The 25,006-nt window shown below is 42.8% G+C and overlaps 1 protein-coding gene across 1 annotated transcript in view; it reads right to left on the reverse strand.

The window, feature by feature from the left end:
• The window catches only part of cacna2d1a (calcium channel, voltage-dependent, alpha 2/delta subunit 1a), a 171,913-nt gene extending 147,469 nt beyond the window's left edge, over positions 1-24,444 (reverse strand). Inside the window, exon 1 of the mRNA XM_049566230.1 lies at positions 24,183-24,444. Coding sequence (XP_049422187.1) covers positions 24,183-24,262 — 80 coding nt within the window. The 5' untranslated portion in view covers positions 24,263-24,444. The remainder of the gene's footprint in view (positions 1-24,182) is intronic.
• Between the last annotated feature and the right edge of the window lie 562 nt (positions 24,445-25,006).

A 25,006-nucleotide genomic window follows, 5' to 3' on the forward strand; every position in this document is an offset into this window, starting at 1 on the left:
ACTGAAAAAAGAAGAAAAAAAAAAACAACCACAAAGAGACAAAATTACTATAAAAATGGGCAAAACAACCACAAAAAGACACAAATCGAATGCATGAAGACACAAAACAACCAAAAAGAGAAACAAAAGAACCAAAAAGAGACACAAAAGAACCATAAAGACGCCCAAAAAACTAAAAAAAAATCACAAAGAGACACAAAACAACCACAAAAGACACAGAATTACCTCAGACACAGTCAACTGAAAAAAGAAACTAAGCAACCACAAAGAGACAAAAAATACTATAAAAATGGGCACAACAACCACAAAAAGACACAAATCTAATGCATGAAGACACAAAAGAACCAAAAAGATACACAAAAGAACCATAAAGATGCCCAAAAAACTACAAAACAAAATCACAAGGAGACACAAAACAACCACAAAAGACACAAAATTACCTCAAACAGACACAATCAACTACAAAAAGAAACAAAACAACCACAAAGAGACAAAAATTACTACAACAATGAGCAAAACAACCACAAAAACACATATCGAATGCATGAAGACACAAAAGAACCAAAAAGAGACACAAAACAACCGAAAAGAGACACAAAAAACTACAAAAAAAATCACAAGGAGACACAAAACAACCACAAAAGACACAAAATTACCTTAAACGGACACAATCAACTGGAAAAACAAACATAACAACCACAAACATACACAAAACAATCATAGAGACACAAAAACTTCAAAAAGACACAAAACAGACACAAAGAGACACAAAATGACCTCTAAGGCTATGTGTCTTGCACTGTGTAGGAGAGGTAGTGTGGCCCATTGCCTCGTGGTCTACCCGTGACAACACATCGCAAGGTGCTGATCCAAGTTTAGTTGGATGTCTCGATATGGATAGCTGCAGCCATGAGTTAGCTGACACTAATCCTGTGTTTGCAGAGTCACTTGTGAGGAGATTACAGTTACAATAAAACATGATCCAGGGAAAAGTGCCTAACTACACTGGTTGTGGTAGAAAGTGATTAGTTCCCTCGCTTGTCTGCAGCAGCTTGGAGGTTTGGACATGAGGTCAGCTTGTAATATGATAAAACTCACAGCTTAGTTTGTGCTGCAAGTTTGAAATCTCTCTGATCTTGGTTTAATAAAATCTCCTGGGTAAAAACAGAAAGGCTAAGCAGCGTTCTGATTAGCCACTTCCACAAACAACCATCTTCCTTTTCTTCCAGAAAAAGGACAAACATTCCCAGCATAGCACCAGGATGTGTGGCTTTCACGTAAGTGCAGACAGAGTTGATTGTATGTTTCTTTATAAACAGAGGCAGATCAAGGAAATGTCTTCTAATGAAGAAATTACCTCAAAAAATACAACGAGGGGATGGAAACTTGGACCACAATATGGAAAAACGAGATAGCATCATTATCCCCTCCCATGCTCAGCTCCTATCCTGCCCCCACCTCTCTCTGTCCCTCTCCTTGGGGAAATTGGAGAGGGGGGCAATGAAGAGAGGAAGGAAGCCTCCAAAATGGCTGGTGAGCCATGTAGAGCCACTCGGCTACACAGCGGTTGCAGACTGCAGGGCTGGAAGGGTGAGGAGCCATGTGAAACTCAGCCAAGTGTGAGACCTGCTGGCATCACAAGCCTCTTTTCTCTCACACTTGTCTCACTGAGTCATTACTATCACCCACTTATGGAGCAGACTGGTGTTTCTGAGAGGCAATCATTGGGGACCCCTACTTTTGTTCTTGTTGCCAGTTGTGGTCACTTATTGATTCACTCGCTTACTGGGCCATCTGTAAGAACGCAGTGTACAACATCTGAAGTAAGGCTGTCCCCTAATAGTCAACCAAACATTCGTCTACTAGAAAGGTCTGTAGTCGGCAAGAATTCATTGGTCGCTTAGTCGCAGAAAAACAAATGTGAAACTCTATTAGGAGCTGCACCTTGTCAAAATAAATCCAAACCTATATGACGGACAATAGGCCTACGCACTTATAAACCCCAGGGTGGGGATTTAGGGAAGGTAAAAGCTTCATTGGGGCCATCGGGAAGGTAACCTCCCCTACTGGTGTTTCGATGATAGGCCCACGACACCTCCAAGGGGCTCATCGGCAACACCTTACGTCCCAGGTGCGGCCACATCTGCTTTAACTCCCTTGAACCCTGCTGTTGGGAGTGATATTTCAAGGCCCAAGAGGCGTCTGTCCTCTTGATCCATAACCACTGGCTTGCCTGTTCGGCTGCACCAGAGAAGGCTTTGATGGCCTGTTGGGCTTAGCCTCGAATTCCCATTTCTTGAAGCATCCTGGTAGTTGACTTGCCTATGAAGCCTCTGCAGCCCTCTTCGATAAGTACAAAGTGAGTTTTATCATCTTTAATAATCACTTCACCTGCATAGTACTTTGTTGCCACAAGATTACAAAATTCCTGCTAGACTTCCGAACTCTCTATCTCCCACTCCCTTGGTCACTCTTCAGACTAGCCAGGAAGTTGGCAACATATCTGTTGTTACAAAGTCAATGACTTTAAACAATCCTGTCCTTTGTTCTCTCAGTGACACAAGTGGCTACTAGCACTTGCTGGGAGTCTGAATGAATGCCCACATGTTGCAGCAGCAGTCAGGTTTGTGTTTGACCAGTTGGCGGCATCTAGTACTCCAAACTCCACTGTGATAACTCTAGCCAGCAGTGGCTCTCTCAGGATGAAATACAATTAAATCAAAGTGCTTTTAAGGGAGGCAGGTCATTCTGCCAGGTGGGAAATATCTGCCAAAGTGGACTAGCAAATGTGCATGGTAGCTCTTTCAGAAAAAGGCAAGGCTAGGAGTAACAGACATAGGCTTTAAAGAAAGGTAACTCATTCATCATAAAATCACTACAGTAGGTGATTCCACACACATTTTTCTGTGTTGAGCCAGTCTTAAACACACCCACTCTTGCCCTCTTGGACCAGTTTTATACTTGTAGGAGTTGAGATGAGAAGCTGTGATACCTGTCTACCTCAGCATGTTGTTTGCGATAGTGAAATGTGACTCAAGATTCACGCAGCACAGATCATCACAGGTTCACTGACTACAGAGAGTCGGAGACACACTTGGTTGGAGTTTAGACGAACAGATCGTCTGATATGAGGGCTCCGAATGCTGAAAAGATGACATTGAAATTTCATCAAGTTCTTTCCATGTTCTCAGTCACAGGCACAAATGTGCCATTGGGTTAAATGGTGTGAAATTAGATGAGGTGCTGGTGAGCGCTGTCAATATAAGCACAGATAGTGCCACACCACACCTCTGCAGACCACACAAACACACCCACAAGACAAAATATATTCAGAAAGTACGTGAGACTGCTCAGTTAGCTCATTCCTCATAAGGATGAGTGAGTATGTATCTTCATTTGTGCTTGACCCATGTAGCTGATGGGTAGCCAGAGTAGCCCCCCTCCATTCCCCTAATGACAGGAAGAGAAGCTGCCTCTGTTAGGACAGCTGTCACGTGTGTGACTGTGTGTGTGTGTACATGCATGCATCTCTTCTGTATGTAACCAGAGCAGTGGGTCTTTCAGAGGGCAGTGGGGGGTTGCCCGGGGTCAAAGGTCACCAGGACAGGTGCAGCTCTTAATGTAATGAAGTGGGTGTGACCCATTTGTGTGTGTGTGTTATACAACCCACCACTCAGCGTGATGGACCAGTGCATGACAAAGCACTGGATGACAATTTAGTGTATGAACAATTAGCAGCGCCTGAGACTTTAAAGTATAAAGCTGCACTAATCAATATTTTACATCAACAATAAGTCAAAGAGCTGTGTAATTTTTCCATTTTAGCATCTTTCAGTTTATTGTTTTGGTTTTGCGCCCATTAACTTTACTGTTGTGGTTTAGTCTCAGTGCTCACATCAGACTTTCACACCTGGCTTGTTTGGTTCGGTTCAATCAAACTCAAATTCGTTTGCCCCTTAAGTGCGGTTCGTTTGGGCAGGTGTGAACATGGCAATCACACTCGGGTGTGCACCAAAACAACCAGACCGAGACCTTCTTGAGGAGGTGGTCTTGGTGCAGTTACAAACAAACTCTGGTGCGATTCGGACCAAAGCAAGACAACTCTAGGTCTGAAAGCAGCCTTAGTTTTAGGTCACAAAAATGGAAATTTTAGAAAATCAAAGGCGCAGATTTTTAAAAACTCTTGTGCCTATGTGGATGATGACATCATCTCCTAAATGTGCCTATGCCCATTGTTGCTTTATGTAATGAGCATACATCAGACACAACAATAACAATGGCGGACTACAGGTTTGTTTTTGTTTTGTTAGCACTGCTTCATCATTATATCAAAGGGGAATCAATGGCAATGAGATCTCAAATAGGTGTTTTGAAAAATGTAATATTTGCCTTTACAATTTACTATCTTTTACTGAGGACTAGCGTTGCAAACAATAAACTGTTTAGTTGTCAACTATTAAATCAATTACCAACTAATTTCATAATCGATTAATTGTTTCGAGTAGATTTTTAGAAAAAAAATCTCTCAAAATTCTCTAATTCCAGCTTCTTAAATGTAGATATTTTCACTCCTCTATGTCAGTACAGTGAATATCTTTGGGTTGTGTGACAAAATAACATATTTGAGGATGTCATTTTGGCCGTTGGGAAACACTAATCAACATTTTTCACGATTTTCAGACACTTTTAGGCAAAACATCTTTAGTTGCAACCCAGTGTGGATGAAGAAATTTTGTAAAACTTGAGTTGTTTGGACAGAATAAGATAATAATTAAAAAAAAAAAAAAAAACGGAGGGAAAATCCAAATATAGCCTTAAAATGTTTTACTTTAAAGCAATTAGTTTGATCACATTGTTATGAGGGGTAGTGCTAGGGTAGTGTAATATGATAGGTTATGATGAACAATTAAACAATTCATTGTCTGCTATTATTCCAATTGAAAATGAATAGGGTGGATTACACAGGAAGTGATGTGTACTGCAAACGCCTGGGCATACAACTCTACCCATACAATGATTTATTCAGCATTATTTGCCAAAGAGATCAGAGAAACAGAACAACTTTTACAGAGCACTCTGACTCACCATTAGAAGAAAACCAAATGACCTCGCTCTGCCAGTTAACAGCCAACTGTCCAATCTGAGGGGTGAACACAAGGAAGTGGACACAGTCCCAGAATAGAGAGCATGACTCAGCGTAAAAGCAGCACTGTCGTACCTCTAACCACATTTACCCCTCCGGCCCAGCTGTGTGCGACTGTTTCTACACTTTAAAACCACAGCCTCTGGCCTTTAGTTGTTGTGCTGAGGTTTAATATACTTCAGCGAGGTTAATACAATCGTAGGACGATTGGGCTCAGGAAGTGAATATGCTTTAACACTCAAAAACTATAAATATCACAGCCTCTTGGGTCTCATTTATCAGCAAACCAATGAAATAATCAAGATTGTTAAATGAGGAGCAGCTATAACTCACACTCTGGACTGAATTATTAAAGAACCATTGTGGTTCACTACAATTTGGGTCTATTCTCCATAGTTTTGGCTATCATGTCTTCTCCATCTAACAAAGTCAGATCAACACCTCCTCTTAAACTGGCACCGCAACGTGCACCACCGCCGCACATACAACCAAGAAGCTCTGCAACCCAACCCGATTCATTGACACAAGGTTCCAATCCCAAACTGCAAATCCTATAGTAACCCTATAATGTGCTGGTAAAATAATTTGGTTAAGCTGAAAACACACCAGCGCCACCGTGGCATAGCGCATCATGTGACACACAGCAAATGCGACCCGAGCACACACTTGACACGTAGCACTGCAGCTCATCAACAGACAACCACGCAAAGTTATTACTACTTTTACTGAAAGATCTGTACTTCCTCCACCTCTGCATTAGCTTTTTCATGTGCCGACAGCCATTAATGAAACTTGATTTCTCACCTGAAGTGCGGAACTCAAGAGCTATGACTTGCTAGGAAGTGTCGTTTTGGCCATTGCCTTTATAATGACAAGATTGTGGGTCGTTTAGTTTGGGATATTTCTCGATCTCGACGACGAGTCCTCATCCATTCCTCATCACACACGAGACACAGCAACAGCTACAGAGTTCGCTTTATACATCAATGGTGAGGAGGGGAGTCAAGCTGCCACAGGAGCAGAGAAAAAGAGCTGCTACTGGAGCTGGTATGTACAAGCAGAGAGTGAGTGGGGTAGAATTCATTTAATTATGGGGGCAGCAAGGCTGGCGATAGGACAGTGGTGTGAAGTTCCACGAGGTGGCGCGTCCAAGAGTGCTAAATTGCGTCTAGCCGCCGCTGGCGCTGGTGTGGGGTTATACATTAGAAATAATAGGGGCGTATTTTGTGGCCTTTAGGCAGAACATTTAAAGTAATCATTTGGGGACATTTCGTATATGTGAAGCTAAGACAATATATTGTAAAATGAAGGTAATTCAGGATCTACAATTTCAATTAATATTTTTTGCTTATTCTCATTATATCGAGCAGCACAACACCAAAGTTAACATGCCTGTAGTAACACATCTGATTGAAGAGGCTCTCATATTCAAAACAGAGCTGACGAACAATGTTAGCAGTCAGAGGATTAAAACGTTAGAACATTAAGTCTTTATTATTAATAGTAATTTTATTTAATTTAAAGGAGCTATATGTAAGAAATTGAAAGCAAATAGTCATACAATCATCCTAATATGTCACAGAGACTAAGGAATAATGTTCATATAACATACTGATCTCACTGACAACAATAGTACAGCCAGAATATTTGCATTTAAAAAAAAATTTACGGTCTGCAAATCATGTTTATGTTTTGAATTTGTGTTTTGGCCTGTTGCGCCACCCACCGCCGTCTACCAGTCACACAGTCAGTAGAGTCTCAGCATCAGTTACAGTTACGACTGAGCTACAATGGCTGACGGTGCAACTAAACCCAAACGACCTCGTTTGATTCCCAAAAACGCCAAGACAACTCGAGGCAAAGCGAGGGTCTGTATAGGAGATGCTTTTGAACAGTGGAGACAGTTGAAAGCGGAGAAGAATTTGAAATCGGATGTCGAAGTGGCTACTCTTCTCCTTGACAGGTAAGCTTTAGCCAAAGTTGGCTAACTAGCATCATAGCTAGACGGGGATGGACATTTCGAATACTTTCAACTGTTATTCATTTTCGATCATACATTGTAGCGTATGTGCAGGTGGGTCATCAACCCGACTGATTTTTTTGAGAAACAAACGTTAGCAGCACGGCAAGCAGCATTAGCAGTGTCCCAGTACATAGCATTAGCAGCCGTCTCCTCCTCCGCTGTATCCCGGCAGCAGCGTTAGCAGCAGAGAAGCCGGACTTGCTCGAACGGGGGGTGGACACGACTCGTGGCAGTATTTTGAATTTGAGTGCAGTAACTGTTTTGGCCACATTCTTACATAGGGCGCCTTGAAATATACTTATCATTAGAGCTGCACGATACGCCAAAAAAAAAAAAAAATTTTGCAATTATTTTGACAGATGTTGCAATATGAGTTGCGATGTAAGCTGGAATGGTATTTTTTACTTTTGGTTAAGAAGTTGTTAAAGAAGAAAAATAGAAATTCTAACATTTACGATACCATGACAACTGGAAAAACTTCCATATACAGTTGAAAGCTCCAGAACAGCTACTTTATGGACCTTGTAGTGAGACTCTTTTACCCATACTGTTTATAGATTTATCACAGTTTAGACCGACTTCTAAACTGGCTGAACTGTTGGCTTGTTCACAACCTGTCTGGTTCTCTGGCTGCTTGTTTATTGCCCACTTAAATGTCGTCATGTTTGTAGAATAAATAACTTGGGTGATTCCAGTCTTATTACTACAGATAGAAATGGCAAAACTATGAAAACAAGACCAAAGTTGTGATAAACTGGAATATTTTTCTGGGTATTCATAAAGAGCTGACCTCAAACTGTCCTTGACTAATACTTCTCTTCTACTTTTACCTCCATTCAAGGTTTAGATGAAAAGCTCACAGTTGGGATGTTACAAGGAGTTTGGAAGAGTTTGTAATCCAACTTTAAAAGACGTTTCCCAGGTGGAGTTCATGGAGAGAAGATTGGGAAGATTTTACCTTAAAGCTTTTTCTGCCGAGTCCTGTCTATACTTTCATATCAAACTTACTTCTGTGCTCTTTTGAGAAAGAAAAGCAGCGAGGGAACTTTAAATAAATACCCTGTAGACTGTATGCTTTGGGTTGTCAAAGTACTGGAACAGTTTGTCATAAAGCACTTCTTCAGTCTCGCTGGTTAGCAGGCAGTAGCTGCATCAAGTCCTCTCATCTCAGCTGAAACTCTCAGTATTAATAGTCTAATGTCATGCAGCCTGCATGCCAGACCCTTGATCAACAGGGGAAGAGAAAGAATAACACCTAAGGAGAAGCATATCAGGGTTTGTTTTTTCTCTACAACGACCTTACTTGTCATTCAGCAACACAGGATTTCAAGCACGCCTATATTGTTTCTATAGCTTTAGAATAAATCTGTTTATTTTCTGTATCCTTTTGTTTTTACCGAGGGATAAACTTGACACCATGTAAACACCTCAAGCTGAGTGAAAGTCCAGAAAATTGATCCAGCAATGCTGGACGCTACATCATTCCGACTGAAACACCAAAGAGTCGGCCCCACGTCGGCTCTGGGGCCCGGCACGCCTGTGTGCGAGCAGCAGCGAGAATCCGGGGCTCAATATCCAATCTCGGAGTTTCCACTCCAGCGCCCTCTCGTCTTGTAAACATCCTCATGTTTTTATACTCAGAACCCAGTCTGCGGATCCACATTTGATCTCTTAATACCACCGAAACCGTCACGAACGAAGCATCCGACAGCAAACACTCTGCTTTATTTCTTTTTCCCTCCTCCCTGTCTCGTCACGTTGTGAAGTCATGGTTTCTAGCACTGGGAGACAGCTGAAACCTTAAATCCTCCTCTGATAGTAGTAATTTGGGCTTCTAATCTGTTCTTAGAGAGAGACAAGGCTGACACCATTACAGGAAGCAGAGGAGATGCAAAAAAAAAGATGGGGATGTTTGAGGATGGGAGCGTGGATGTAATTGAGCCACTGGGGGGATGGCTCTGACGATGAAGCAGGCATCTAATAAGCAGCCAGTCTGACAGAGCTTTGTGGAAGACAAACAGTCACTTTCTGTCCTTTTTATCTTTCTGCCTTTCCCTCCTTTCTCATACTCCCTTAATCCTTCTTGTGTAAGGCATTAGCCCAAAAATGAACACCCACTGCTTCGAAATCCCGAATCTCTGAAAATACACCCTTCTTGCAGTCAGACAATTCAATTGCCAAAAAATGTTTGCATTGTATGTTTTGAAAACCACGGATATCCTATATTTCTCAACAACCCTGTGGTGAACGTGTGGTTAGGTTCAGCGACAACAACTGCCTGGTTATTGTTAGGAAAAGATTGTGTTTTGACCTAAAACACCCACACATAAGCCACTAGAAAAGACACATGGGTTTGGTGGCTTAAACGTCACTGACAAGTGCCACAAGGGGTTGATAAAAACCCCTGGGAATGGTGGCTCAAATGCCGCTGGGAAACACAACAAAGGGTTGGTATAAACACCAGGAACTGGGTGGTTCAAATGCTGCTGAGAAACGCTGCCAAGAGTTGTTAAAGCCCCTGGGACTGGTGACTCAAACGACATTGAGAAAAGCTGCAATGGGTCGCTAAAAACACCAGGGATCGGGGTCTCAAATACAGCTGGGAAACGCTGCAAAGGTTTGGTAAAACCACCAGGGATTGGGTGGCTCAAAAGCTGCTAAAAAACACCATAAACATTTGGTAAAAAATGCCAGGAATCAGTGGTTCAAACATCACTGGGAAAAACCATGATGGGTTGATAAAAACTGAATTGAATTGGTGGTTCAAATGCTGCTGGGAAACACCACAAAGGGTTGGTAAAAACACCTGGAACTTGTTGGTTCAAATGCTGCTGAGAAATGCTGCAAAGAGTTGTTAAAGCACCTGTGACTGGTGGCTCAAACGCCGTTGGGAAAAGCTGTGAAGGGTCGTAAAAACACCAGGGATCAGGGGCTCAAATACAGCTGGGAAACGCTGTGTAGGTTTGCTAAAAACACCCAGCATTGTTGTCTAAAATGCCACTGGGAAAGTCCGCAAAGGGTTGGTAAAAAAACACCAGGGATTGGGGGTTCAAAAACTGCTGAGAAATGCTGCGAAGGTTGGGTAAAAAGACCTGGGATCATTGGCTTAAGCATCACTGAGAAAAGACAGGATGGGTCGATAAAAACACCTGGGACTGGTGCCTCAAACAGTGCGAAAAAATGCTGCAATGAATGGGTAAAAACGCCTGGGGTCATTGGCTCAAATGCTACTGAGATATGCTAAGAAAAGCGGGTGAAAAGACCCAGGATCGGTTGCTCAAATGCCATTGGAAAAAGCTGGGAAGGATTGGTAAAAATGCCTGGGATCGGGGGCTCAAATACAGCTGGGAAACGCCACAAAGGTTTGGTAAAAACACCTGGCATTGCTGTCTCAAATGCTGCTGGGAAAGTCTACATATGATTGGTAAAAAAAACACCAGGGATTGGTGGTTCAAAAGCTCCTGAGAAACACCATGAAGGTTTGGTAAAAGCACCCAGGATTGGTGGCTCAAACGCTGCTGAGAAATGCTGCAAAGGTTGGGTAAAAAGACCTGGGATCAGTGGCTCAAACATCACTGGGAAAAGCCATGATGGGTCGATAAAAACATCTGGGTTACTTGGCTCAAACACTGCTAAGAAACACAGCGATTAATAGGTAAAAACACCTGGGATCGGAGGCTAAAATACAGGTGGGAAACGCTGCAAAGGTTTGATATAAACACCCAGGATTGGTGGCTCAAATGCCGTTGAGAAACATTGCAAAGGGTGGTTTAAAAGACCTGGGATCAGTGGCTCAGACGTCACTGGGAATAGCCATGATGGGTTGATAAAAACGCCTGGGATTGGTGGCTCAAATGCTGCTGAGAAACACCGCGATTGGTATGTAAATACACCCGGAGTCAGTGTCTTAAATGCTGCTGAAAAATGCTGCAAAGGATCAGTAAAAACACCTAGGATCCTAGGGAAAAGCTGCTGGGACAAATTTTGAGGGATCAATAAAAACATTCGGGAATCCCTGTGTAACTGAAACCAACTACAGGAAGTGACTATTTTTGGAAAAATGGGGCTTATGTTTTTTCGATAACGGGCTTTTGGTTCAATGAGACATTTTTTGGACTAATGGGGTTTTGCATTTTGGGGCTGTTGGAACAATGGCATAACACCTCATTGCTTAGGTCCTTCCTTGCATCCCCATTCTCCCATACATACTTCCTCTGTCCTTCCACCTCTCTGCCTCAACTATCCAATTGCTGTTGTGTATTATGTTGTAAATCTACATCATATTTTCTTCCTTCCTTTGAAAGCACACATTTTAAATCTTACAAACTCGACATAATTAATAGCATGATTTGCTACCTAATACATATTTCCTCTCCCAACGAACTCATAATGCTAGAAAAGTCTTTCCTTTGTCCTCCTCCCCTCTCCCTCCTCTCACATGTATCACTGCGGAGCACAAAGGAGACAAGTGATGATATCTTCCCCTTTATTGAGGTCAATAACACCATAATTGCAGGCTTTGTAAATGTCTCGCGGCCTCATTATCTCCAATGGCAAGACGTTATTGATATTTCTGCCTCTCTTCTACCATTTCCCTCTTAGCAAATCAGTCAGAGCCTTTTACCGCAGCCCCCTGCCTGGATCTGAAGAGCCGGGTTAAAGTGAAGCCTTGACAACAGTATTTTCTATCGAACACTTATGTTAGGGTGTATTACGCTGTGGAGGGGCTGACAAGATATTGTATGAGATCATTAACAAATAATGGGGTGGTGCTGGTGGGCAATCATGCACTGATAGAGCAGGTGTGGGTTACAGGAAGCTGACTGCAATGAAGTTAATTAATCAGGTGAACTGATGGCCAAAGACAAACAGCTTGTATTATTGACGTGTCTGAAGCTTCACCACAGGTATTTACTGTACATATAAGATGAGGAGCCAAACTAGAGGGGCATTCATCAACTTTAAAGACTGTTACTGAATTGAATTCTCAATTAACCACCATATTTAGCCACCAAAACATGTTGGTTAGTTAGCTTTAGCTTTATATGGCCTAGATACAGTGACACAGAGCTGGTTGAAAATCAGCAAAGCATCCCTTTCAGGCAGAGTCCTCACCGCAGCTGCCCAAATTCGAGTCCAAACTTCTAATCTAATCAATCTTACTTAGCTTTACATGGCAGACCGAAGAAGATATAGTGTTAAATAAGTATTGCACAGCTGGAGAGAAAGACGAAAGACGCAAATACTCTTGAAATTGATGACCAGAGAAAACCCAGAAAAAAAGTTGCGACATTCACTTTTGCTCATGAGGTAGAAAACCTTCAATTACCAGAATGCACTGTGCTGCACTGGACCAATAATGGTCCTGCTGGTGGCTGACATAAGGGCTCTGACACTAAAAGCCGATGGTCAGCTGTTGGGCACTGTCAGGCCGTCAGTGAGTGAAATCACTGATAGGTGGTATAGCTAAGTGCACAAGAAAAGAAACGGAAATGAAGAAAGAAAACAAACGGCTAAAGTCAAAAGGGTGTCACCAGAAATGATTTTTCTCACTTGCCTCTCAGGGCTTCCGTACCTAATGGAATTATTCTTGATCTTTTATTTTTCATCACAGCAGCAGTGACACAACGAAGAGAGCGACCAACCTAGAACCTGTGGGAACTTCTGATCTCCCTACAGAGCTGCACAAAAGAGTAGAAAATTACCTTACCAGAACAAAATTTATTTTAAAATGTAGCTTTTTCATATTAATGCCATGCTGTGGAACAGTCTTCCAATAAAGGTCAAGATGACAAAAAACAAGAGTGACTCAGATCAGGTATTTGTTGCTGGAATGAGGTGTCAGTTTTTTATATTACATTTCAAAAAGCAAACCAACCGAAATAAGGTACATTTATTGATTTATTCATTTGCAATAACTCCCATTCCAAGAAATCTCCATTAACAAAGTCAAACCGGGCCATTTGGTTATCTACAGTCAGTCCACTGGCAACGTGAGACTGCCACAAAGAGCCGGGGGTCGGACTCTCTTCCTACCCTTGCCCACGTTTGACCTCACACTCTCAGACCGCGGCTAGCTGGGACTGACTCGCCGTCCCCCTAGCGCCAAGTCTGCCTCGTCCACACCCTCCATGTCAAAAGGCATATACATCCTGACAGAACTAACAGCTCCCATTGTATCACCTCTCCCAGCAGGTGTCTGGACACATTAAATCGGAGGAGGCGGAATTGTTGTGACACCTGCAAGTGTTTGTCATCGCTGCAGAGCAATCGCACCTGCTGGTGAGATTCCAGCACAATGCTAGACTAATGAACAACAACAGCAGCTAATTGATATTATACTTCTCATATGCATGCATGAATGTAGGTCAGGTTGTGTGTGGAAACTACAATCTTGTAAACATGAAAAAGCTTATGGCACCCCACATAGAATTATAGCGATTTATTTGCAGGTTTTTCCTCACACCACAACATCATTTAAGTGTCGTCTTTTCAATCCCTTAGAAATTATTGTAGAACATACAATCAGGATTTTTATCCTCCTCTTGCTCATCCTCGCCCCTCCAGCTGCCTTCCTCTCTGCTACATGTCATTTTGAACTCTGCTCAAATGACTAAACCTCCACACCCTGTCACCTTCACACTTTCTGAGCAAACCCTCGACCCATCCATCCATACATCAACCCTAACCTTTTGCCTCACTACACACACACACGCACAATTCTCGGACGGTGGGTATAAATAGAGAGATTAGAGATCCCCCCCCTGGCCAAAATGTCCAATTAACGTCAATCTAGACGCCTACACAAGCAGACTACTGTTAGTGCTGTACTGAGTACTAGTCCCCCTCATGGCTGCGCACACCATCCACTGTAGTGTAGTAGTGTAGTGTAGTCTGGCGTTAACAGCTCTTATGCGCCGATACGACTCCATTAAGGGGCTCAAGAGAAGCCATCACAGGCCATCATGGGTCCACTTTCCTCCACGTCCCTCTCAAAATATTACACATCAGATGGGCTCGTAGTGTCTCACTCAAGATATTTGGAGCACTAAGCGCCTCTAGCGTGATTAGAATAAGTTGGCTTATTATCAGGCCCTTCACCACATTTCTAGTTATAACTTTTATTTCAAAATTAGCTAATGGGCACTCATCAGCTATTACTGCCGGTTATTTGCTACATAGTGTGCAAAACAGTTCCATACGTAATTCAACAGGCCAGGGACGAAAACCCCATCACCAAAATATTGCTGTCACGTGACGCTGCCATGTTGATGAAGTCATCACCTACATTGGAGCAGATATAAAAAATGAGGTGTTTTTTTTTTTTTCATCTTGACACTCCCAGAAGCTACAAATGTTTTTCCACAAGCCTCTCTGAGTGACTAGGAGAAAATGCATCACCCTCCCTCCACCATAAATAGGCCCTAACCATTTACAAAAATATATATTCCCACCAATTGTTGGTATGGGTGTCGATATAACAAGCAAACAGTACAAGAATGAGAAACAAACAAACAGCTCATTTCTTAAGCAAAATGCAAACCATGCCTATAAATTGCATCATCATTATCACACAAGCAGTGTGTGCACTTCAGCAGAAGATGGGTGCGTGACAGCCAACCATCCTACCACACAAACCATCAGAATTTAATAAGCCTACACATCACACACACGCATCACAGCGTGCACACAGCAAGCATTAGCAATATGGGCATAATGACCGTTTTCCCAAATAAACAGCAGTGGACAGCCAGGATACTATCAGTAACTTGGCATGGTGAACAAAATTAGATTTTAAATCTTAATCCTGTGATGTTTGAAAGTTAAAACCTGAAAACTACAAACATTCTGGAGTAGGATTATTCTGATTCTTGCGTTTTTGGTTACAAAATCACCACAGATCCCAACTAAACCCAAATTAAATCGGATAACAGATAATGGATAACGATTCGTTTTCTGTTTTTCTTTTCTTTATTATCAAATAAAAAACGGGAGACGGATTGTTTTTTTCCTTTTCGTTTGGTCATTTCAAAAACAAAAGTGTTTCAATTTGTTATTTTGAAACGAAAAACGAATGGCCGCGAAGTACACAGACCCAGGTTTTGGGTCCATGTCATTGGTCCGACATCCCATTAGTCCGACGGTCCGCGGTGCTGAACGGCTCCCGGCGGGCGTATTTCTACCTTGATGGTCTCTGGGTCAGCTGGGAAAGGCTTGAGGCTGAGCAGGCTCACGGTTTATGTGTTTGTCACTTTCTTTTTCATTTTAACCCACACCATGATCTTTTCCTGACCCTAACCAAGTGGTTTTTGTGCCTAAACCTAACCAGACCTTAACCACGGGGCATCATGATGATTTCAGAACGGACTTCGGAACAATGGGTTTAATATGGTCGGAACAATGGGATGTCGGACCAATGGGCAGTTCCCCCAGGTTTTTAGGGTTTAGATTTGTGTATTTGTATGAGGCTGTATGTCCCTCCCCTAGGGCAAAATAAGCAAACATAAGTCCCTCCCCAGTGCTTAAAAAATTGTGACATGCCTCCCCCATTTTGCACCACCCCTCCCCCCTCATAAATAAAGAACAGTTACTCTCTGCAGGAATAGAATAAGCATATTTCCCAAATCTAAAACTTTATTTACTCTTCGATGCATATAATTTGTTGACATACAGAGCGTGAGTGGTTCAGTATAACTGCATACTTTTAACAAGCCAATTAGTTTATATTGTTCTTGTCAGGTTCGCCTTGTTTTTAGCTTAATAATCCATTTCTTATGTATTCAACAGGTTTACAAAACAAAGTCTCCCTGAGCCCCACCAGCAGCAGTATTTTCTCCACCAACAAACAAATGTGTGATCATGGACTTAAAAGACAAGAAAGGAAAGCCACAAATACTTGGCCTGACGACAGGCTGCATGAGCCACAGGGTTTGATATTGAACTTTGAGTCACACACACAACACTCTGCTCCTATGTCTCTCCTACGATCTCCTCTGTATCTTGTTCTGTGTCTGCCTCAGTGTGTTGTACACTGTTTTACTTTACTGATTATTGATTAGCTTGGTAGCTTCTTTCTTAGCACCCCTTGAGACATATAAAAGCCTCATAAATAAATAATCGATGAAATAAGGGAGCGCCTGATTTACAACACTTCCTTAAAGCTACACTCCTCTGGCTTTACATTACTGTATACAGATGTGCTTCCTGCGCGGGGGAGAGGGCTCCCGACCAAACAGCTGTTAGCTATTGCCAAGGTTGCCTGGGCAACGCTGCAATGGAAAATTCTTGGGAATTTCCATGTGGCAAAGGATTGTGTGGAAGTAATACAGTACTGGGGTTGCTTTGTTAGTCCCAGATATTCTTCTCACATACAGGGCAGAGGGATATGATTATGTATGTCTTTAACCAGACACTAAAGCAACACTCAGAGGCCACACATAAACAAGGAGTTCACAAAATATCAGCAGGGGAGTGGGGGGAAATTTATGGGAAGCCCATGCCACTCTACACCCCTCTGTCCTGTATCTTTACCTACGTCTGCGTCAGGACACTCAGCGTCCATTTCCCAAAGACAGAGGCTCGCCTAAATATAGCCAGGGCTCAGATGGGGGCAAAGGGGAGTGAGTGGGAGAGAAAGAGTTAGAAAAGTGCGAGAAAAGGGCAAAAAGAAAAACTGTGAGAAAGGCTGAAAGAAAACAAAGTGAGAGTAGAGAGACAGACACATGGGCATTATCCACGGGCACAGATCTTGCACCCTTGCATGTATGTTTGTAACAGATATAGCCCGCCAGCTGCTTGACTCCAGGCAGGAGCATGCCTCCTGAAATATACCTGCTAGCACCAACTGTCTTGTGGCTGAGAGGTGCAAATCACAGCCAAGGAAACCCTAGACGAGCCTGAGCCGATCGTTTCCATCTGCTCATTACATTTGATTCATCCTCTTCAAACCTTCCCGTATTATCAGTGTCATAATCCGAGTTAGATTTGACACCATCAAAGTCGAAGGGAAATCTAATTTATCATCAGCCCTTTTTTTTTTTTTATTCATTCACTGATTTTATTAGATGAGACATTTCAACCTCTCTCCCAAAGCAAGAAACAAGATCAAGGCTCTGTGATTCAATCAAAACACAATGCCTGCAGCTTTCCCATTGACAAAAATAAAACAGCGTTTGTAGAAAATACAGTGTTTTGGACACCCTGACTGTAGCCGGTGTGATTTTCCAGGGATATAGGTGCATTTTCTGGTTCAAATCTCCTAGTGCCACAATGATTGCGATTTAACAAGTTTTCTTTGCTGCGAGCCAACTTTTAAATCACAACTCCATTATTTGTCTGATCACGGCATCGCAGATAAAAGTCATGATTATCTTCTTTATCTTCATATTGCTATATAGTTTTTTATGGGTGCAATACATCACATTTTATGAGCAAACTGTTCAGTAGCAGTGCATCCAAGCATCTGGGATCCACAGGACGTTTGGCCATGAAATAAGATGCATATGGCCAAGTGGCCTCGAGTGGGAACTGAGCCATATTCATTACAGACCACTGTCAGTGTCAGGCTGCTGGGATGTAACAAGTGTCAGGACTGAGACCAAGACATAATGCCGGCAAAGTAAACAACCATCAAGTGAATGGCACTTTATTCAACAGCATCTTGACTCAGCAGATTTTCTCACTTGATTAAAGAAAAAACCTCCAGTGTGTAGGAGTTAGGGGCATCTATTAGCATCATTAACTGTGTTTTTATTAGTTTTAAACACCTGAAAACAAGAATCGTTGTGTTCTTGTCAGAGAAGAATGAACCGTTTAAACAGTATTACTATGAATGGAGGGAGTACTCTTCCACAGGGTCCGTCACGTTGTTTCTGCAGCAGCCCAGAACAGACAAATCAAACACTGGCTCTACACAGGGCCATTCACGTTTCCTTTTTTTTTTTTTTGCGCCGGCCATTGTGGTTCTCCTACACACTTGGCACTCAAGAGAAGTTTATCTGCAACCTCACTGTTAGATGCCACGAAATCTTACACTCCAGACCTTTACAGGAATTAGGGCTGTCCCCAGTTGTCCCACGGATGACACCCTTATAAACAGCTCCTGGAAGAAGATCAGCTCTGAACTCAGGATTTCAGGTAAAAAGGCTGTACGATGCTTGTTGAGGTTGCTTAGCAGACGCTACCTGCCACCATGCTCTTGAGAACTGGTACAAAAAGCAGGCGGTCAAAGACGAGGCATGTGTACAGCCTCTAATTTCCAGGGCTGGTACCTGCAGTTATTCCACAGGCTAGTTAATAACATGTCGGGCAGGAAATCCAAAGTGTGGGATCATTTTGAGAAGGTGAAGGACGAACCCAAGGTGATATGTAAACTCATCTTCATTGGTCGACTACAAACATGACGTATCATCTGAAACATGGAAGTAGCTACATGCCCATTAGCCCACAGCGTCATTAACAGGCGGCTCGCTCAGTGTGTGACGTGCACTTGTAGATAAAATATAGGCCTATATTAATGAAGGTTCATTAGTACGGTTTTGTGTTTCTATGTAATGTAGCACAGTGTTAACAATGTTACTGATACTATTCTTTCTCACACCTTCAACTCAAACCACCAAAATATATAATTTAATAATTAAATTAACGTCGTAAACATGCAGGCGACTAGTCGACTAATGGCCATAAATGACGACTACTGGTCGACCAGGAAAGTCCTTAGTTGGGGGGCAGCCCTGCTCCTTTAATACCCTTTTCCCCAACATGGAACAGGTTCCATTGCAGTTCCCACACCTAATCTTGAATTGTTCAGAGCATTTCAAGCCAGAAAAACTGGCTCCTAACTGTAACCAAATAGCAGGTATTTCTAAACCTACTGTTCGAACCGTGACGACAACAGTGGGCGTGTCATATTCTACAGGTTGGAAAGTAAGGCAAACAATGAAGAAGTGAGCGTGCAGTGTCAGTGTCAGTGTAGTTTCATTAATAGGTGGTCCATGCTTGTTGTTTTGATAAAAACAAATCTGTGTAACAACAGAACAAAAGCTAAAAGGTAGTCGATGTGATCCGTGATCTTCCTACTACTGTTTATTTCTGTTGTGCATTGTGCAACGTCCTTCTTTGATAACATATCCTTCATCACAATGGTTCCAACCAAACTGGGGAAAAGGTGGGCTGGTTTGACGACAGCACGAAGGTTCCAAGAGTCCTGAACGGAGCTGATTCAAGAACCGGAGCTAATTTGATGGAAAAAGAGTATGAGCTCCCTGAAACCTATCAATGTCTTGTTTTCCACACAAGCCTGGACCTTGTTCGATCAGAATTCATACCTCAGGAACCTACTCAATATTGGTATATACAGTATATATCTTTACAGTCTCTCTGCTCAAAGCTGCCCATGTTGCTGCCTCCGTTCAGATGAAGTGCCTCCTCACATTATGCCCACTGATCGCCAGAGACGAGGAGAACACGGGAAGCGTGGCTCTTTAGCTGGTTGAGCATGAAATCAAGTTAGCCTTTAAAAAAAAAGTAAAGAAAGTAAGTGAGAGCGGGAGAAATGAAGCAGAGGGTGACAGAAACTGTGGAAAAAGGGAGGATGGAGACAAAATATGTCTGTCGACGGGGACTAAGGCGTAAGCCAGAAAGAAGCATATGATCAAGTCTTGGCCTGGGTGGCTGAATTCAACACAATGCGTTGGCATGGGATGGCACAGAGATTTGGACATGTCTTGTGTTTTTGGCTGTGAGGGCGGTAACAGTAAACATGCAGAAATCACGCAGAAAAACGTCCATGTACAATAGACGCTTGAGATCAAGAAGGCCAAGTCGTCTGGATTTCCTTGCCGTCTCTTTCTCTCTCCGTCTCTATCTTTTCTTTTTATCTCCTCTGATCTCTCAATGTGCTAGCTGGCGCCGAGATCTCTGGGGCACAAGTCTATGACATCAGACTTTGCATTTCAGATTCGATGATGTTAATCATCCGCCTTCGGGCAACGAAGAAAAGGAGAGAGAGACGGAGAGATACACGGAGAGACGGACGGAAAGAAGATGGATGGGGGGGTGAGCAAGACAGAAAGGGAGAGCGATGAGGAAGATAGTGAGAAGGGATGGAGGGAGGGCTGAGAGAAAGAGAGGGGACATGAAGATCTGAAGCAGACAGATGCTGGCATGTGAGGTTAGAGATGGAGCCCAGAGATACAGTCACACTTCAAGCCATGAGACAGCGAGGTGAGAAAGAAAGGAAGACAGAAGGAAAGAAAGGGGGAACATGGCAATGTCAGTGTAAACATAGATGTTTTTAGTCACAAAACATTGAGCTACTTAAGACTTATCCAAATTTCTTAATTCCCTGGAGGAGAACACACTTCAGTCTCTCCATCCCTGCCCTTCTAGTTCCCTCGCTTCTCCGGGATTTTCACCTTGAGGAGTCAACGTGAAGCTTGTCACTCAAAATCACCATCACGACAAGAGTACACCGAGAGTGCAACTGGCTGCAGTCAAACACAGGGACGGGGAAATTCAGATATTTTTTGCACTGAGCCTTTCCTTCACTGCAAGAATTTGTCATTATTGCTGATGGCCAAGAAGCAGATGTCAAAATACAGACTCCGTGAGATGACTGAGTGTTTTCTCGTTTGATTCTGGCATCGTCTTTTCCTCCAAATGAAGTTTTCCTAATTCAAACGAAGAGCTCCTGCCAATCTTGTTGTGAATTTTAATATTGTTTTTCCGGCACAGATTGCCAGTTCCACTCAGTAAGTCAACTATGTCAGTGAAAGTGGGTCTGCAGCTCGCCAAGCCTGTGTGAATATCATGTACGCAACCCACAGATCAATCCACTTAGTGCCCATGAAATATAGGGAGTGGGCAGGCCACTCTGCTAGTCTGACATCATTGTGCTCTGCCATTAGGCTGAGTGCCATCATGGCTCACCACCTCTCCTGGGGACCGTACTTGGGCTGCATTCAAAACCAAAAACGCTGTAGTCCAGCCTCTGGTAGAACCATCTGGAATATCTTAAACCTGTTGATTAAGTGTAAGGTGCAGCATGGTAGCTTAAACAGGCCCGCACACCTACATGTTTGTTTAATTCAGGAACTGTGGATATATCATCTGTTAGATCTATTAATGCTGCACTGCAAATATAGAGGTTGGGAGTCAAATTTAGACGGAGAGAGTGATACCTCTACCTTACCTCAAGTTCATAACCCTGGCTGCAGGTCAAGTGCTGAGTTCTTAGGTCATAGTTGGAGGGGAAAATACTGTGATAATTAATACTAACTAACTGCTAGCCTGTGTGTTGTAAATGATAAGTCCATACTGAGGTAGATAAAGAAACAAATAAAAGAGAAACTGAGTGCATACAAGTCAATGTCAATTGGCAGGCAACTGCATCTACAAAGAAATCAGTAAGTTAGGTCTGAGTGTGAGTCATAAGGTCCTGATACACCAAGCTGACAGCCGGTTGTTGGTCAATGTCAGGCTGTTGGTGAGCGTCTGTTGCCCTAATGTTTGCGGTTTGTCCCAAACTTTTGCCACTTATCAGCCCTTGTTGGCTTTTTTTTGCCAATTCAGCATCTTGAATCGGCATCAGAGACAGCAGAGCCTGTTGATTAATCAAATTACTCTAATCAGCATTTCACCTCGGTGGACAAGAAGACAAATAGAGGTAAGGAAAACAAAGGACAAAAGTCAAGAGGGCGTGAGATCAAAACAAACTTGTCATATATGGTAAAATATCTTTTAGCCAATTAGCTCTTAAACAGAAATAGTTCGTAACTGTTTGCGTTGTTGTTCACTAGCCCACGATATTTATAATTTGTTCTTTCAACATCAGGTTGTGTTGTTAATGTGCTAACTGGCTAACTACCATCTTGTATCTGTCCTGTCGGCCCTCTTGTTCCCGTTTTTGATTGATGAATACAGACTACCGCCACCTGCTGGTATGGACAACACATTCCCACTACGACCTCGTCACATATCGACGTTTGGTCGTGGACTTTCCACATCCAGATACGACATGCAAGGTACCCTGGGTACGTTGGTTGTTGACGTTCTAGGATACAGTGTCAAGTTCTGCTTGTTGCATGCATTGTCTTCTTTCAAAACACACTTTTGTTGTCACAGGAAATTTAATGTTTACACACAGTCTCTTTCAAAATAAACACACTACATTGGTACAACACAAACACTGGTACAACACAAACGCACATGGTTAGGTCAAGGAAAAAAGAACAGGGTTTGGCTTTATAATCTTACGGGACACAAACACCGCTCTCCCGGGTGAAAGTCGGTGGTTGTTGTACACGTCCACGGCCCACCCGCCTTCCCTACTTGGACTTTTGTTGCCTTAACTACTATATAGCGACTGGCCACGTATCATGCCTACGTTAAAGGACAGCTTTTTTCATCAGTGTCTGCCGCTGCAAGTCACTGCCCAAGTGCTGGATTTCGACGACTTCGGAGTGAGACTGGGTTGGTATGGAGAGTTACTTCCTATCATGCAGACGCAGAATGTGTGTGCTGGTTGGCCGTTGGCTGTAGTCTTTGCAGCGTGTTTTAGTGCAACATTTTGGTCGAGACACAGGTGACGTGAGGCATCACAACAGTTGGCCTTCATCACCACTAGTTCTTTGATGTCCATTTGGTGTCTGGGTGGTTATAGAGCACTAGTGTCTTTCGTGAAGTATGGCCACAAGTCTCACAAGTTGCCCACTTGGTCTGCAAGAATATGACAAATACTAGCTTGAGTCCTCTATTATTTCATAAAGGGCAGCAACTGATGAATGTTTTAATGATCCGTTATTCTTTCAGTTATGCTTATGACCAATCAGTTAATCTTTTTGTTGATAAAATGTCAGAAAGCAGTAAAAAAAAAAAATCAAGTTCCCAGAGCCAAAGGTGACCTCTTCATATCCTCCTGAGACCCTGCGTCCTCATATCAGGACATCACATTTTGGGTTTCCAGCATCTTATACTTCATTCTTCTTAACTTAGACCTGTTGTCCTCGTTCGTGGACACTTCTTGTGCCATCTAGTGGTAGTAAGAGCACAATACACTAATTCATGTAAAAACAAGATAGCAGCCATCTCTGCCAAGTCAGTCTGCAGACACAAAAGTGGACAAGGTCCAATACCTGATCACATTTCACGCTTGAAACTTGTTTATTTATGATTAATAATGTTTGTAGTTTGATATGGCAACAAATTTGACCAACTTTAGCAACAGTAACAAGATAAGACGCCATTAATGAGGAAGTACACCTTTGAGGATGTTGGAGCTTTATCATCGTTGACACTGTTTAAATTTTTGTCAGATCCTGCTGATCCCAAACAGCGAGGAGACATTAAGAATACATACCAAACAAAAGTTCAGGTCTCAGCAGGATATGTTGGACCAACAGATATTCAATTTACCATCAGAGGTCAGAGAAAACCACCAAATATTCACGTCTCTGAAGCTGAGCTCAGTGAACGTTGCTTGAAAACAGCTCCATATACCATCAGCTGTCCTGCACTGTGCAATGAATCGGATTTATTTACATGTACCGTCTCAGAGTCCTCAGACAAACTGCGGTGTAATAGGAGTGTGTGTGTGTGGAGATGCTGGAGGAAAAGTTTGGGGACGCCACATTCAGACCTCAGCCTGCCTCCCTGGGGTGATTCATTTGACAGGAAGCCACATGTCACACGGCTGCAAGCTGGCAACAAATGGACAGTAGCGTTGGCTCTCATGTTTCACGGGGTAAAGTTGTATCCGAAGTAATGTGCTATCATCATCATCATCATCATCAGATGGCGAGGAGGAAGCGCTTTCTGCTTGTGCTGAGACGCTTCGAGGAGAATGTTCCAACAACTGCTATTTACACTTTAAATTGAAGATTTTTAATATAACTTTGCCGTTTAATGACAAACACACGCGTCTTGGAGAATAAATATTGACTGTGAGAAATAAAACAGTGTCAATTCTGGCGCACTGCACTTTGAAAAGCCAACAGGCTGTTATGAAGCTGTACTCACATCTGCGCTGTTGGGAATTGTCCGGTCGACACAGACGACACGGTTGACAGGAGTAAAAGTAGGCAGACTGAGTAATCCATAGCTTTTGTTTTATTTCCCCGTCACCAGGATCCACACAGGAAGGAGATGCACCATAAAAAAAAGGGTTTTCACAAATCCACAACGCCGTGCGTACTTCTCAGCCAAACGCCTCACACCGCCATCGGTGCGCGTTTGGAAACAAATCTCATCTGGTATCTGTGTCCCCCCCACCGGTGGAGTTGAGTGTGCTTTTTTTGGGCTCAGCCGCGCGCGCGCGTGTGTATGTGTATATGTGTGTGTGTGTGTGTGTGTGTGTGTGTGTGACTGTTAAGTGAGTGTCTCAAACTGCGATAGGCTATTAGAGCGGATCTACAGCGTGTGTCAAAAAATAAAAGGAGAAAAGGGGAGGGCGCATTTGGAGCTTCAGCTTGGCCGGCAGAGCGGTGCCTCTCCGCACACTGCAAAAAAAAAAACATCCTCACATCATTTAACAGTGAGGCTCGGACTGTGGAACACGTGGGGAAGTGTCTCAAAGTGGGTGAAAGCTTTAAATCAATCATGCGTTTTATTTATCACCTGGATTATTATTTTTCTGAGTGGCTTTGGAGACATTTGTCACCGCATTCTGCTTTAATTCAGCAGAGATTCAAAGAAATATTTCTGTTAATATTCTCACAAAAAGCGGGGGGAAAGTGGAGCAAATCTGATCCACAGTTCCTAAGAAAAATTAAAATAACACTTGATGATACCCTGTGAGAACTTCTGCAGTGTGGATAGCCGTTAATGACATTTTTTACAGTGTT

This window comes from Epinephelus fuscoguttatus, linkage group LG22, assembly GCF_011397635.1.
Source record: "Epinephelus fuscoguttatus linkage group LG22, E.fuscoguttatus.final_Chr_v1".
Taxonomy (NCBI): Eukaryota; Metazoa; Chordata; class Actinopteri; order Perciformes; family Serranidae; genus Epinephelus; species Epinephelus fuscoguttatus.